The sequence below is a fragment of the Enoplosus armatus genome, chromosome 4 (genome assembly GCF_043641665.1).
Source record: "Enoplosus armatus isolate fEnoArm2 chromosome 4, fEnoArm2.hap1, whole genome shotgun sequence".
Classification (NCBI taxonomy): Eukaryota; Metazoa; Chordata; class Actinopteri; order Centrarchiformes; family Enoplosidae; genus Enoplosus; species Enoplosus armatus.
The window spans coordinates 27127816-27141441 of record NC_092183.1 but is presented as its reverse complement, the minus strand read 5'-3'; the positions used below and the strand labels follow the sequence as shown (position 1 = coordinate 27141441).

At 44.9% G+C, this 13626-nt stretch overlaps 1 protein-coding gene across 1 annotated transcript; it reads left to right on the top strand.

The window, feature by feature from the left end:
* Window positions 1-1169: 1169 nt before the first annotated feature.
* htra4 (HtrA serine peptidase 4) lies at window positions 1170-12557 on the top strand. Its single transcript, XM_070903940.1, has 9 exons — window positions 1170-1593; window positions 7008-7107; window positions 7211-7415; window positions 9010-9204; window positions 9307-9339; window positions 9922-10036; window positions 10145-10202; window positions 10764-10859; window positions 12392-12557. The coding sequence occupies exons 1-9, from the start codon at window positions 1170-1172 to the stop codon at window positions 12555-12557; spliced, it is 1392 nt and encodes a 463-aa protein (XP_070760041.1).
* The last annotated feature ends 1069 nt before the right edge of the window (window positions 12558-13626 follow it).

Genomic DNA, 13626 nt, shown 5'->3' with positions numbered 1-13626 from the left:
TAAAATGCTTCATTGAATGTGTTTGTGGTTTTGACAGTAAAAAGAAACCAAAACATGTGTTTTGTGTGTTTTGGGTCCAATACGTTGATACAGTGTGCCAAAGTGAAAGGATAATTGTCAGGTCATACAGGTGGTGCTGTGCTGAAAAAAATAAAGATACCAAACACTGATAAGGTAAACATTTTTAATGTGGTATGTAAAGGCAAAGTCTAAAGTATAAAAAAAAAGCCAGCCAAAACAGTCCAACTCTGCTTTCCCCTCAGTCCGATGTTCCCCTTTGTGCAGCTTTTTAGCATCTGTTGTCCAGATGTTTCGGTTTTCCACGGCTTCACTGTTTGGATTCACTGTCACAACTCTCATCGACCTCGCTGGGCGAGCTTTTACACGTGGCAATCAAAGCGTCTTAACACTTCAGTACAGTAACAGTTTATTTAATACAAACAAGAACAAGAGCTAAGAAGAAATCAACGCAAACATCAGCTCTAGCATGTCTTTTTTTTGTCAAAACATTTTTTTTTATTCTTCTGGGACTAATGTAATATGCATTGCTAGAAATTCTCAAAAAGAGAAACAAGAAAAAGGAAAATAGAAAAACAGAATAGGCCTGTAGACAGCAGGGTTTATGGGAAATGCGAAGTGATGATATGATTACCAATAAAATGATGGCATGCCATGACAGCTCCAAACAAAAACACATTTAAGTGTTTTGTTTTGTCCAGAATATAATAAAGAAAACATATGACATGACATGACATGATAGGCCGTGTTGGCTCTCAGGTTCACCTCAGCATTAAATGGCAGGTCTTTAATCACAAACCACAGACAGGCTTTTGCTCCACTTAGGCTCTCATCACCTGTAATTTTGTCTCCATGAGTGGGAGGCAGAGACTGCATCGCCTTTGGGTGTCCTCAAAGACTGATAACCTGCTGCAGCTGCATTCCATAGTGGTTACATAAGGACACAGCATACAGGAACGTGGAGGATGATCCAGGATCAGCATGCTGCTACTAGAAGATAATTATTGGCCCTCAGCCACTTCTATGGAAACGGCAGCAATGAGGCTGTCTGTGCGTGGCGGTGTACACCTGGATGAACTTCATCAGCATGGGCACATAGCAGCAGCCACAGAGTCAACGAGAAGAGGAAGACTGTGAAGCGATCTCAGGTCATGATGATGGAGTTCGTGGCTTACTTCACCCTCCTCGCCTCCGCAGTTCACGCAGGTCCGCTGAGGACAAGACAGACCTGCACGCCGGTCTGCGATGCCTCTCGCTGCCCTGCGCCCCCGCAGGCCTGTTACTACGGCCACGTGAAGGACGGATGCGGCTGCTGCGTGGTGTGCGCAGCCGGGGAGGGTGACGCGTGCGGGGACCGGAGCGGCCTCTCCTGCGGCGACGGGCTGCGGTGCGACTCTTTCCCCGGGGAGCTCGGCGGGCTCCACAGCTCCTGCGTGTGTGCCGCCTCCGGCCCGGTGTGCGGCAGCGACGGCAGGACGTACCCCAGCATCTGCCGCCTGACAGCCGAGAACAGGAGAGCCGAGCTCGGGGAGAACCCCCCGGTCATCTTGATCCAGAGGGGCTGGTGTAACTCAGGTGAGTCGTGTGAGGAGCCTTTCTTTTCTTTCTCTCGTTCATATAATGGAACATCTTCACCTGCCCAATGCTGTTCAAGCTGACATTAACAATAAAATGGGCTTTATTTCATTTAACTATTTAACTTGTTGATCAATATAATTCATTTGAGTGCTATTAGGACACTGTTATTATTAAGACTCTCACTTCTGCCTCGACCACTCCGAGGCCTACATATGATATAATAACACACTCACACACATACATGTATGTATATGTTCTGTTGGCGCTCTTGTGACCTAACAGACTGTGGGGGTCCCAGTCAGGACTGACAGGAGAGGCACTATGCTCCGTAAAGATGGCTCACCCATCTCCCACTCATCATCACCTGTGCTCTTTAATTTCACTTGAGAAGCTAAAAAGCCATTCTGGAGACTGTGAAAGACTATATATCTGGAAAATGTGTCTTCCCAGAAAGCGTTGATATAGTGCGCTTCCGGCGCTCTGCATATTCATGCTCGGGAAGAGCAACAAGACAAAATGCAGTCACAAATCCTCCGGTGATGGTGTTTAATTCTCCTGAGGGAATCCCAGCACCACACTGCTGTGCAAATATATCCTCTTCATTTTCCCATCCTGTGCTATCCATTTTCATAATGTGCAGTTCCTTATCACAGCCATCCACGGAGGAGAGAGAATTCATCACGCTTTAGACCTCCTACGGCTCTCCTATACAAGCAGGTATGCCGAAGCTCACAGACATACAATGTAGAGGGAGCCGTAAAATATAAAATACATGGGAGATAAATAAACAGAAACTTCCCTGTTAAGAGGTGTAGTCATATGACTGAAGGGAAACTCTGTGACCATTGAGAGGTGACCAAACGGAACTGAGGAACTAGCCAGTGTGTAAAGCTAAGGCAGGCGAGGCCAGTGGGAATTATAATGTAGAGCTGCGATGGAGAAGATCCACTCATCCCTACCTAATTAGATTTATTTGTTTGCCCACATAAAACCCGTTGTGTTTATGATGGTCACTGAGCATCATGATTTCTGTCAGGAACATTCGTGTCAAGTGGAGATTCTCTGCTGCTGTCAAACAACATAGCAAACAGAACATAGACAGCAACATGACCAAGAACGCAGAGTGAACAAGTGAGTTAGGAAGAAGTGTACAGTCAGTACATGTTGGTCTTGTTTCTAGCAGGTATTTAACATTTGTATCTCTTTTCTGCCACAACAAAGGCAGTGTGACGTGATGCTCTGGGGACCCCTCTAGCCTTCTTTGCAAAGAACCGAACCATATTGCTGGATCGGGACCAGTATCTTCCTCGGTTAGAGTTCCAAGGGTTAGGGAATAGTCCGGCACATACAGTGACCCCTTGTAAAGCGGCCAGTTGTCGTTTTCACTCCTTACGGATTAAAGAAAGAGATGGAACGTGTCAGTTAGTGAGCATTAGAGGTGCTGGTGGGATTTTGCTCCGCTTGTATGTATGTCTTATAAATTGTGTTCCACATTGGCGTAAATCAAATCAAAAGCCAGCCGTCAGCAGACACTAATGTTGGCCAACACTACCGTTACGTACAATGATAATGTCCTACAGCCAAAACGCGCAGACTGTAAATCCTTATGGACTAACAGCTGCCACCACAGAGCTGGCACGATGCCATATAAAAAATGAATGTGCTTCTTACATAATGCATGTATGTATGTATATTTTAGCATGCTGATTGGTTTCTGTCCTTTTATTTGGGTTCCCAGCAGGGTGCATGCTGATGACGGTGTGTCGGAATTTATGTGACCTCCAGCCGCCGCTCGCCTCATCAAATCCACCGAAAACAGACTTGTCGGGGGTTAACATTACAGGGTCAGATCACCCAAAAATGCAATACATATATGAATGAGAAAACCTAAGCCCATGTGACCCATGCTACCAGTGCAGGGAAGGCAAGGTGAGGGCAACGTGGCCCTGTGACTTGCAGATAGCGGTGTGTATATCAAGAGGCCTGTCAGTACATTTCATCACTTTCCACTGCTGCTCAGTAACCACGGCGATCGGGAAACAGACAAGCCCAAAATGTTGGCATATCCACACCTACTCTGTCTGCTTGATGTGAGATGTGTGTGTGTGTGTGTGTGTGAGTGAGATAGAGAGAGCACCCACCATATGCTCCCCAGCCTCCACCATAATACCACACAGAAACTGCTCGTACATTGAACCTCTGATTGTGTTCCCCATTGACTGTTTTGCTTACGCCTGTTAACTCAGATATTTCCATGGCATTATTGCGATCAGTATTTAATTATGTTGAAAGCATTGGCTTGTTCAGCCGTCTTTGTTGAAGCCTTGGGAAACAACATCTAGTCTGCATTTCACTATATTCCAGCTTTAATCATAGGTCTTCTCCAAAGAGAGCTGCGGTCTTCTTTTACTGCACAATATATTAGTTTGTATTTGTGTATTTATATCATTAGAAAATGCTCTTTGCAAAATGATAGAATCTGCCATGAATGCAACCTTGTGGTTAAGAAAATGAATAGGTAATGTGAAAAACCCATCTTAAGAAGTACTTTAAATACTTCATAACATTTCTTCTCTCTATCTGAGGGGCTGCTGTGAAACAACTATGTGTCTGTTCAGTTTTAACAAGTAAAAGGAACCCTTCAATGGTTAAAAGCATCCATTATATATAAAGGCTTATCCTTAGGGGGTCGCAGGGGGCCGGAGCCGATCCCAGCGGACATTGGGGCAAGAGGGCTCACCCTGGACAGGCTGCCATCACCCCAGATTCATCCGATTAGTGGCTGTATTTTCGTTTAAAATCTAATTCAAATATTTAAACAAGGGGATGGCATTAGATTTATCATATTAGCAACACAAGACCAAGAGTCTACAGCCATGCTAGGAGCACTGTGAGGCTGTACTTGAAGTAAACGCCAACGTCCACAAGCTAATATTCTCAATGACAGTGAGACAGTGAGACAGTGCAGCATGCTGATGTTTCCAATGTATAATGTTTAGCATCATCTTAGTTGCTATGATAACTAATGGCACTAGAGGAAAAGTCATGGGAGTCAGTAAGCCTCATGCTCTGGGTTACATGAATACCTGTACACACTTTTGTGTCAATCCATCAAGTAGTACAGAGTAAATGGAGAGTTTACTTGCTGGTGGCGCTATAGGAAAAGTCAGGGGAGTGCCCTGTGGGGATGTTTTTATTCCAGCCTAACATATTTTGACAAAGTGGAAGGAATTGCTCAACCAGGCTGATTAAAGACGCCCTCTGTAGTTTTCTTGTAAACAAAAAAAACTCACAAAAACACACTGTGTGTATCTTTGATGTCTAACAAGGCGTGCTGAGTGCCTTTCCTTCCTCCAATTCATAACATCTTTTACATCATACATAGTTTACATCCACGTTTGCTAGCTTGCACTCGTACTCACCGCCTTCGTTAGCGTGCTACCGCTATTCCGCCGTCGACCAGTGGAGCAGCGCTAAGCCGATTCCTGCAGGAATATGAATCCCAATGCCGTCATGCTTGAGCGAATGCATGTGCAAAAAAAAAAAAAAACTCACTCACCCACTCATAAAAACATCGCTCCATGGCGCTACTAGTGGCCAAAAACTCCACAGGGTACCTTTAAGTACAACAAACGTTTTCAGCAAGACATCACTAACTAAAAATGTGCTCCGTCTGTGGCTCAATAAAACATTAAAGAGTTAAAACGTGAAACTTGAAATAACACATATCTGTGATGGAGAATGTAGTGCATGATCTGCATTGTGCCCCATAAGCAGATTCACACTAGTTTTACAATTCGGAGACTGGATAGCAGATTAGATGACATGTCAAGTATGAATGTTATTCATCTGATGGATGATCCACAATTGCACGAGTTGGCATAGCCGCACATTGTAATTGAGCGGATAGTGAAAGCTACAGGATCTCCCTGCCAACGGGGAGCACACTGTTGATTTGTTAGTAGAGCTCTCTGACAGGCAAAATAGTTGGTGTTCTGCCACAGTTGCTCTTGGCAATGGGCGCACTGTCATTTGCATTTAAGGCTGTTTCTGCAGAGACAAGTTCATTTGTGCAACTCTGTAAACACGGCATCAATCAGAATGCGGCGGCTTCAGGAGAGAGCAGAGGAGGGGGAGAACTTTGGAGATGTTATCCGGGGAAGGGCCCTTAGGTGGCACGAACACAGGTGTCCACAGCAGTAAATGTAAATTTGTAAACCCAACTTGAACTGTTGAGGTTCGACCTTCCATTTCCTCTTGGAGGCCCTCAAGCCTTCATCTCTTTCAATTAAAAAAAACAGCTAATCTGCGCTTTGTCTGTTTTTATGAGGGGGTTTGTTTAAGCTTGCAGTTAGCCCACGATCTCAGTGAAATTGCCAACCATAAAAGGTTGCAGATGATGAACGATTTGCCCGAGAAGTAAGACACAGTGTGAGTCATGTGCTCTGAAAATGCAGCCTAGCGTTTACTGATAGGATGAGAAATGAACGGAAAACCACTGTCTAATTAACCTCTCGCTATTTTCTGTAGCCTCTTTGCCCATTCGCGTCTCACCAATACTAGTTATAAAGGGGACAAAGAAGATCTGAAAAGGTCTTTTCACCTTGAACTAATCAAGTCTGAGGCACCAGCTGCTCTGTGAGTGTAGAGAGGAAACACACAACTCAGAGACAGGCAGGTTGAATTCAAATTCACGGTTCGTCAACAGGTGGTCAGTTCAAACATGCCAACAAAGCAACAAAAGGTGTAAAGCGGGCAAAGCAAAGCCACACAAATACACAACAGAGGATCAGGTGGGGCACTGAGGGAAAGTGGCTGGTATATATGTTGGGGAGCTGATTAGGAGATTGGGAACAGGTGGACAGGTGGGTGTCAGTGTGATTGCTGAACTACTGCAGGGCAGTGAAAAGACAGGGGCTGTATTGGAAACCGCCTGCTATACCAGCAGTACCTACAGATTTGGCCAAAATGTAGCATGTAGTATGCAAACAAAAGCAAAATATGGCCGTGCATACTGCAAAATAAATCGATTTGACAGTGTCATACTGCATACTGATAAGAAAAGCAGTATGCTGTACGTACTGCATACTGCATTAGTCGGTATTATGTAGTAGGCGGTTTAGAATGCAGCCGGGGAGATGTAATGAGTGGAAAATATAGTATGCAAGCAATGTTAAAAGAGTATTCCACTGATTTTGCGTTGCACTCCTGTAACATTGTTGGACTCATGATGGACAGTTTAAAAAAAGGATCAAAACTGGCCGACCGGCTAACCGCTAGATACTGCCGTCTTTTGAGACACGCAAAACAAAACAGTTTCAATATTTTTTTATATTTTCCAGATTTAATGCATCACATTTTAGAGTAACTGAGTGGCCTAACCTGTCATCTGTTATCCTGTGTCCTCAAAGGAATCCAGCATCCAGGAAGCATGCGCTACAAGTTCAACTTCATCGCAGATGTGGTGGATAAGATTGCCCCAGCGGTGGTGCATCTGGAGCTTTACCGAAGGTAAAACGACCTGAAGCAAGACCAGTGAAAACACCTTCAACACTCACGCGTATCCTGCAGGTACGAAATGGTGTCTCCCCCTCTTTGCCTCTTCTCTCGCCAGAGTGCCATTTTCCAGCGAGGAGGTCCCCGTGTCCAGCGGCTCCGGGTTCGTGGTGTCCGAGGACGGCTGGATCGTCACCAACGCTCACGTCCTCAACAACAAACAGCGGATAAAAGTTGAGCTGAAAAGCGGCGTGCAGTACGACGCCACAGTCAAGGACGTGGACCAGAAGATGGACATCGCACTCATCAAAATCAAACCAGATGTGAGTGCCCCGCCGTTTGCCCTCAGCCACCCCCCCCCCGAGGGCCTTGGACTAAATTCTGTCTTGTGTTTTCCTCTGGCCTGGCAGCTGGTCAGCGGCTAACATCAAAGTGTATTACTCATGCACACAAAGTGGGGCGGATATTCCATGGAGAAAGTCAACAAGGGCCTTTGCCCACCAAAATCAGACTCCATTCCTTAACGTGGCCAATTTGTCGTCTGACTCGTAAATTCAAAGCGTCAAGTAATCATTTTTCGGGGGGGGTCTGTGTGTGTGTGTGTGTGTATTTGCGAGTGCTGTTCTGAATAACCCATCACTGCTCAGACATGCTCTTACACCGCCGGCTGCTTTGTATGGTAGAGGGGACTCTGCTCCCGACCACTTCAGTCAGACTGCACTCAGCGTGAAGCACATGATTAACATTCGGTAGTACTGATCTGAATACAAGAATACCTCAAGCTCACAAGGAGTAAACCAGAGGAATCACTGTGTTTGACTGCTCTGTAGTTGAAGGAATGTGTCTTAGAAACGACCAGGGCGTGGGGACAAGCTTTACACTGCTGTAGCTCTCTGTGTTGCATTCCTTGTAGAAGGAGCTCTGAAGCTTGCCTAAAAGGCAAATTTCTCATAAGGCTCCATGCCCCCCGGGAGAAGTGGCTATAAATTTGACTGAGCATTGCGATCCACCCCGGAGATAAATGGCCTCAGCCCAGGAGTAAGAGGAGGCAGGCAGAGACAAGCTAAGGCTTAGTTGAGTTTGGTTTATGCTCAGCGGATCCCATGTTGAAATCGTGTGGGTTGGTGCTCATGACAGAAACAACCACTCATTCGGCACTCAAAGTCAGCTCAAGAAGAAGCAATCAAGACTAGGAAGTGATTTAATTACCTACTGATAATGTTGACAAAACTGTTAATCACCAGAGAGGGTTTGGTTTTCCACACGAGTCCTAGAGACTTGATGGAGCGTGACATAAAACTCTGGACCCTCACAGGTTAGGTACATGACGACACAACTATTTTCTGATTTATTTTCATTTTCTCGGAGGCAGAGCGGCAGGCAGAAGTAATTTCACTGATGGAAGTAAATCTTATTAAAAGAGTACTCCTATAACACTGTCAGACTTGTGACGGACAGTTTAAAACAAACAAAAAAAGGATCAAAATTGATGCAGCAGAACCAGGTTATTCCACGCATGCATCTGCCTTGTCAAAACCCTGCCGCCTTTATATAACCTTATTACCCACAATGCTGCTCAACCGCCGACACTTTAGTGGTAGATTTGGGTGTCTTATTCAAGCAGAGATGAGGACGCTGACTCAAGTGACATCACTTGAGGACATTTATCCACATAAAGGCTTTATACAACCATACAGAACTTGTCGTCTCTTCTAAAAAAAACAATGAAGCCTTAATTAGTTAGCTGTATGCAGCCTCATTGGCCTTCTATTGACTCTATGCTAACCCACAGTTACTGTATCTAGGAGGGCTAGTTACCCTGCTGACCTTCCAATGCCAAGGTCCGCTAATGAATGACATATTGACATTATTTTCATTACCCTTCTCCCCGGCTCTCTTTGTGCCGTGCTGCTGCAGAGCCCCCTGCCTGTGCTTCGCCTCGGCCAGTCCTCAGACCTGCGTCCCGGTGAGTTTGTGGTGGCGGTGGGAAGCCCCTTCTCCCTGCAGAACACCGTCACCACCGGCATCATCAGCACCGCCCAGCGCAACGGCCTGGAGCTGGGCTTTAAGGACTCTGACATGGACTACATCCAAACTGACGCCATCATAAATGTGAAGTGAAGCCACAATTACCATCACAAACACATTTCCTGTCTTGGTTCTGCATTTCATTTGATCTGTCTTGACAGTTTCTGTTGCTCTGTCAATTCGCAGTACGGCAACTCTGGTGGACCACTTGTCAATTTGGTAAGAGGATTTATGGTGCTGTATCGTATAAAAAGGGATAATAGCAATCCATTTGCATGTTTGTTATGCTTCCTGCTATGTAGGCGATCTCTCTTGTTTTATTCATGATGGCGAGGACTGAGGTCATGATTTTGTTTTATTTAATACCCAAAGTCTCCAGTCTGCTCCACCAGGTTCAAGATTAAGCCTCCCCCACAGTATTTTAGGACAAGACCTGATTACGGAGGCCTTTGCATTGTTACCGTGGAATGGAATCGTACAGATGGTACATTCATTTATCAAGGTTGCTGCCGCCAGCGTCCTTTTCCCTAAAATTGCACTTCTTTCTAAAGGCAAACAGTTGCCATACCGACGGTGCGTTTTATAAATAGTCCTTCACTGTGAAAACACAGATAAGTGACTACAATAACCAAGACCAATGGTTTTTGTTGTTGGTAAAAAAAGAACACTTATGTGCATTAGAGGAAAAAGAGGCATAATTCTCTCGCCGCTGTGTTGTTCCTCCATGTAGCAAAGCTATGAAATCAATGAAACAATTAAGACCACAATCTCCCGACTCTCCTTCCACTCTGTGTTTAACAGGATGGCGATGTGATTGGCATAAATACTCTGAAAGTGGCCGCAGGAATCTCTTTCGCCATCCCCGCGGACAGAATACGCCAGTTCCTTGCTGAATCATACAACAGACAGGTCAACGGTGAGCAGCAGGTCTGATGCTGGTGTTGTCCATACAGGGATTGCTGTATGATGTCATTCACTCGTTCAAGTAATTCATGTCTTCATTTGTTCGCTCATTTGCCTTTAGGAAATACAGGACCAAAAAAGAAATACATAGGCGTAAGGATGCTGCAGCTCTCACCTTCGTAAGTTAACATCGCAACAACTAATTTCCAAAATACCATGTGATCATTTTAGGAAGACGTCCTTGTTTAACAAGACTCAAGTTTTCGAGTCTCTGGCCAGCCACTGTGAGGTTGTTCCATGGATGTATCATAAGATCTGGAAAGATGCCACCCATTCATTTCAATGGCAAGTGCAATCATGAGCACATAAGTCAAAAAGGGTTTTTTTAGCGTCTGGATTTACTTAACATTTAGCGTTAAAAAAGTCTTAATGCAAAGAGTAATCATTGACCTTGTTTGCAGTTGGAGGTGGCCTGTGAGCACTTTGACAGGCATCACTTTATAATGGTCTGTCTATGAGGATAAGGCTTTTTGGGCTGCAGGGGACTTTTTCTTTTTCTGGGACAAATTGGCCATAAGTCTGAGTAGCGGCGGACTATCCAGCTCTCTTAATACAACCAAGGGCTGCACTATGCACTGGTGTTGTGAGCTACATGCTAACGTTTGCCAATTAGCACTTAACGCAAAGTACAGCCAAGGCTGATGGAACTGTTTCAAAGTTTCTCTAATCCATTTGTCCAGTTTGATTCGAGATCTCAAGGAGCGTGAGGGTGAATTTCCAGATGTGAACTCAGGGATCTACATATACGAGGTAATACCTGGAACAGCTGCATCCAGGTAAGAGTCAAGCTACAGTCTCCTCCATTCAGCAAAATATAACAGCATATGTTTGTTATTGATATTTACTCGTAATTGGCTTTTCATATGAATCAGATTCCTTATTTGATGGATGTATGTAATTGATTGATATTATACTGGTTGTCTATTGGACCCTAACCTCAACTGATCCCACTAACCTTTAAAGCCACACTCATATTTTCATATGAACAATTAATCAAATGACTGTGTGTAATGTGAAAGTGTTGCTTACATGCAGAGAATTATAGCCCAACTCTGCAGTCTCCCTCAGCTCCCATTTTAGTGTGTTTCAGCTCCATGTTTTGGTTTTAGAGCCCGCAACTTTACTGTTTCGGTTCAGTCTCACCGCTCTCACCCACCCCGTTTCCAAGCGCAGCAGGCAGCTTTTTTCAGCAAGCATTGTGGAGCATTTAGCAGTTTAAGGGGCCATTCAGATATTCCGTCTCTTGCACGCACAAATTCATGATTTTCAATGCCGACGTGCGACAAGTGAACTCAAAAACGAAGCCTTTGCGATGCGCATCCATTTCCGCGCGCCTGTTTTTTTCAGGCCCTTCCGCAGCGCACTGGTGGTTTCAGTCCAAAACATATCAGCGTTAACTGACACATGTCAATGCTATTCTTCAATGTCAACCTAAAATGTTAAAATGTTGCATGAAAGACGTTACTTTGTTAAAAGATTAAATGTGTGTGCTTTTTACATTTCAAAGTAGAACCACACTAGTGAGATAGTTTTTACCTGGAGCTAGTTAGCGTGATGCACAGTAAGAGCTTGTTTAGGCACAAGGTTTTTACAAAATGCCTCGGCAGTGCTGTGAACTGGCATTTGGAGTTCTCTGGATATTTTATTCCGAGGCGTGGAATGAGAGCATCCCTGCAGTTCTCAGGGCTGCAGATTGAACTGTGGTCCGGTTGCTCATTATACTTGTGCACTCCCACAGGCAAATCTCCAACATCTTTCTCTTAGCGAAGACAGGATGTGTCTCTCTCTCTCTCTCTCTCTCTCTCTCTCTCTCTCTGACTCTTTAGACTCTCTATATTCTTAATAGTCCAACTCCTCCTCCTGTGACATTGAAGCCTGAGGCTTTGAACAGCATACAGCAGTAGTCTAACACAAAACCAGTACAGCAGAGGATGTCAATTTACCATGACAATGCTGACTTGTCCGCTACACTGCTCCTTGCACCCCTCACTATTGTCTGGTGAAATGTGAATGTAATCTTTAATCTCACTGCAGTCTTTTCTATTGTCAATCAGTCCGCATAAGATCATCAGCAAGAGTAAATGCCTCAAATGTAAATGTCAAGCAGTGCAGTGCATTATAAATCCATGACCCCAACGCTTCCATTGTTTACTCTGTCTCTTGAGGGGGAAGGAACCCGACACAGGAACAGACTTGTCTAAAGGTCAATGATGTTTTCCTCTGGGTGTGAGAGCTACCCTGCAGGGTTGGGTCTGTTTCAGAAAGGCTTTACGTGCGAGTGATTTACGGCATCCCTTTTCACCCACAGCGCTGGCATGCTCTATCATGACGTCATCATCGGCATCAACGGGTGGCCCGTCCACACCTTGCAGGAAGTGAGCGAAGCCGTCCAGAGCGGCACCGCGCTTTCAGTGCTGGTGAGACGAAAGGACAAGGACGTCACGCTAACCATTATTCCTGAGGAGACTGACTGACTGTGAACGGCTGTCATTAAAGAAGAAATGTACTTTAATATACTGTACCGCTGGTAAAACAGACGGTGATGTGCCCTGCATTACTCTGTTGTTTTGTGTTTTACGAGTGCGAGCGCAAAAGAGAGCGGCACCAGGGAATGTTTCAGTGATCCAAAACGTCAAGGTGCAAATGCCACATTCTGTCACTTCCTCGGCGTGAAAGAGCCGCCATTTTACGCAAACCATCATAGAGGAAGAAATCACTAAAGGTCAAGGTCAACATTTCAACACCCAAGACGTAAAGCCACAAGACACGTCAAGACAAGTTCCGACTGAGTCAACAAGCCAACAGCTGCAAACACACCCCAGTGTTCACAAACCACAGTAACTATGAACCACACACATTTTTCTTATGAAGTAAATTAATGACTGAAGTTAAATTAGACAAAACAGGTGTGTTTACCAAAGGAATCAGCTGTAACGTTTGTTACAGAATAACTCCTGGAATGCAATGAACATCACAAACTGGCGGTTAAAGGGTCGGTTCACCCCAATTCATGCACACAGTCGTCGTTTTAAGAAATATCTCCTCTCCAAAAACGGAATTCCATTTGTGCCGCTCACACCACTGAAAAATGACATTTCTGCACCTGCTTGTAGAAAATGTAATCCAACAGGCCCCACTATGAGGTATTGTTAAAGCTGTTGACAGCGTGTTCTGTGGATTATCCAGAGTAACAGGGACAGTGGGCCTCGTGCAAGAACGTGCATTGTATTGTGTTCTTATCCTGAACCTCTCTTCCTTTTTTCTGTGAGGTTGGCTCCAAGTCAGATTCACCAAACTGTCTTAACTCGACATGAGTACACGAGGTGTGCATTTGTGAGATTTCATCATCAGCAATACTCAATGCACCCTTAAATTGCCATATAGGAAATGTCCCCAAAGTGTAAAAAGAGGGATCTCCCAGCGCAGAGCTTCAGGTCCTGCCGTCGGACACCAGCAGACAAAAAGAGAGCACAGTTAGCTGTTTCAGTAGTGGCATTGAACCAATTACAAAGGCTGGGACGGGATGTTATAACAGAGGATGGC

Bases quoted from the DNA above. Each gene is read 5' to 3' on its own strand.
- htra4 (XM_070903940.1), top strand. From the start codon at position 1,170: ATGATGATGGAGTTCGTGGCTTACTTCACCCTCCTCGCCTCCGCAGTT. The intron at 7,108-7,210 runs GTAAAACGACCT...TTCTCTCGCCAG, and splicing joins CATCTGGAGCTTTACCGAAG to AGTGCCATTTTCCAGCGAGG. The intron at 9,205-9,306 runs GTGAAGTGAAGC...GTCAATTCGCAG, and splicing joins AAACTGACGCCATCATAAAT to TACGGCAACTCTGGTGGACC.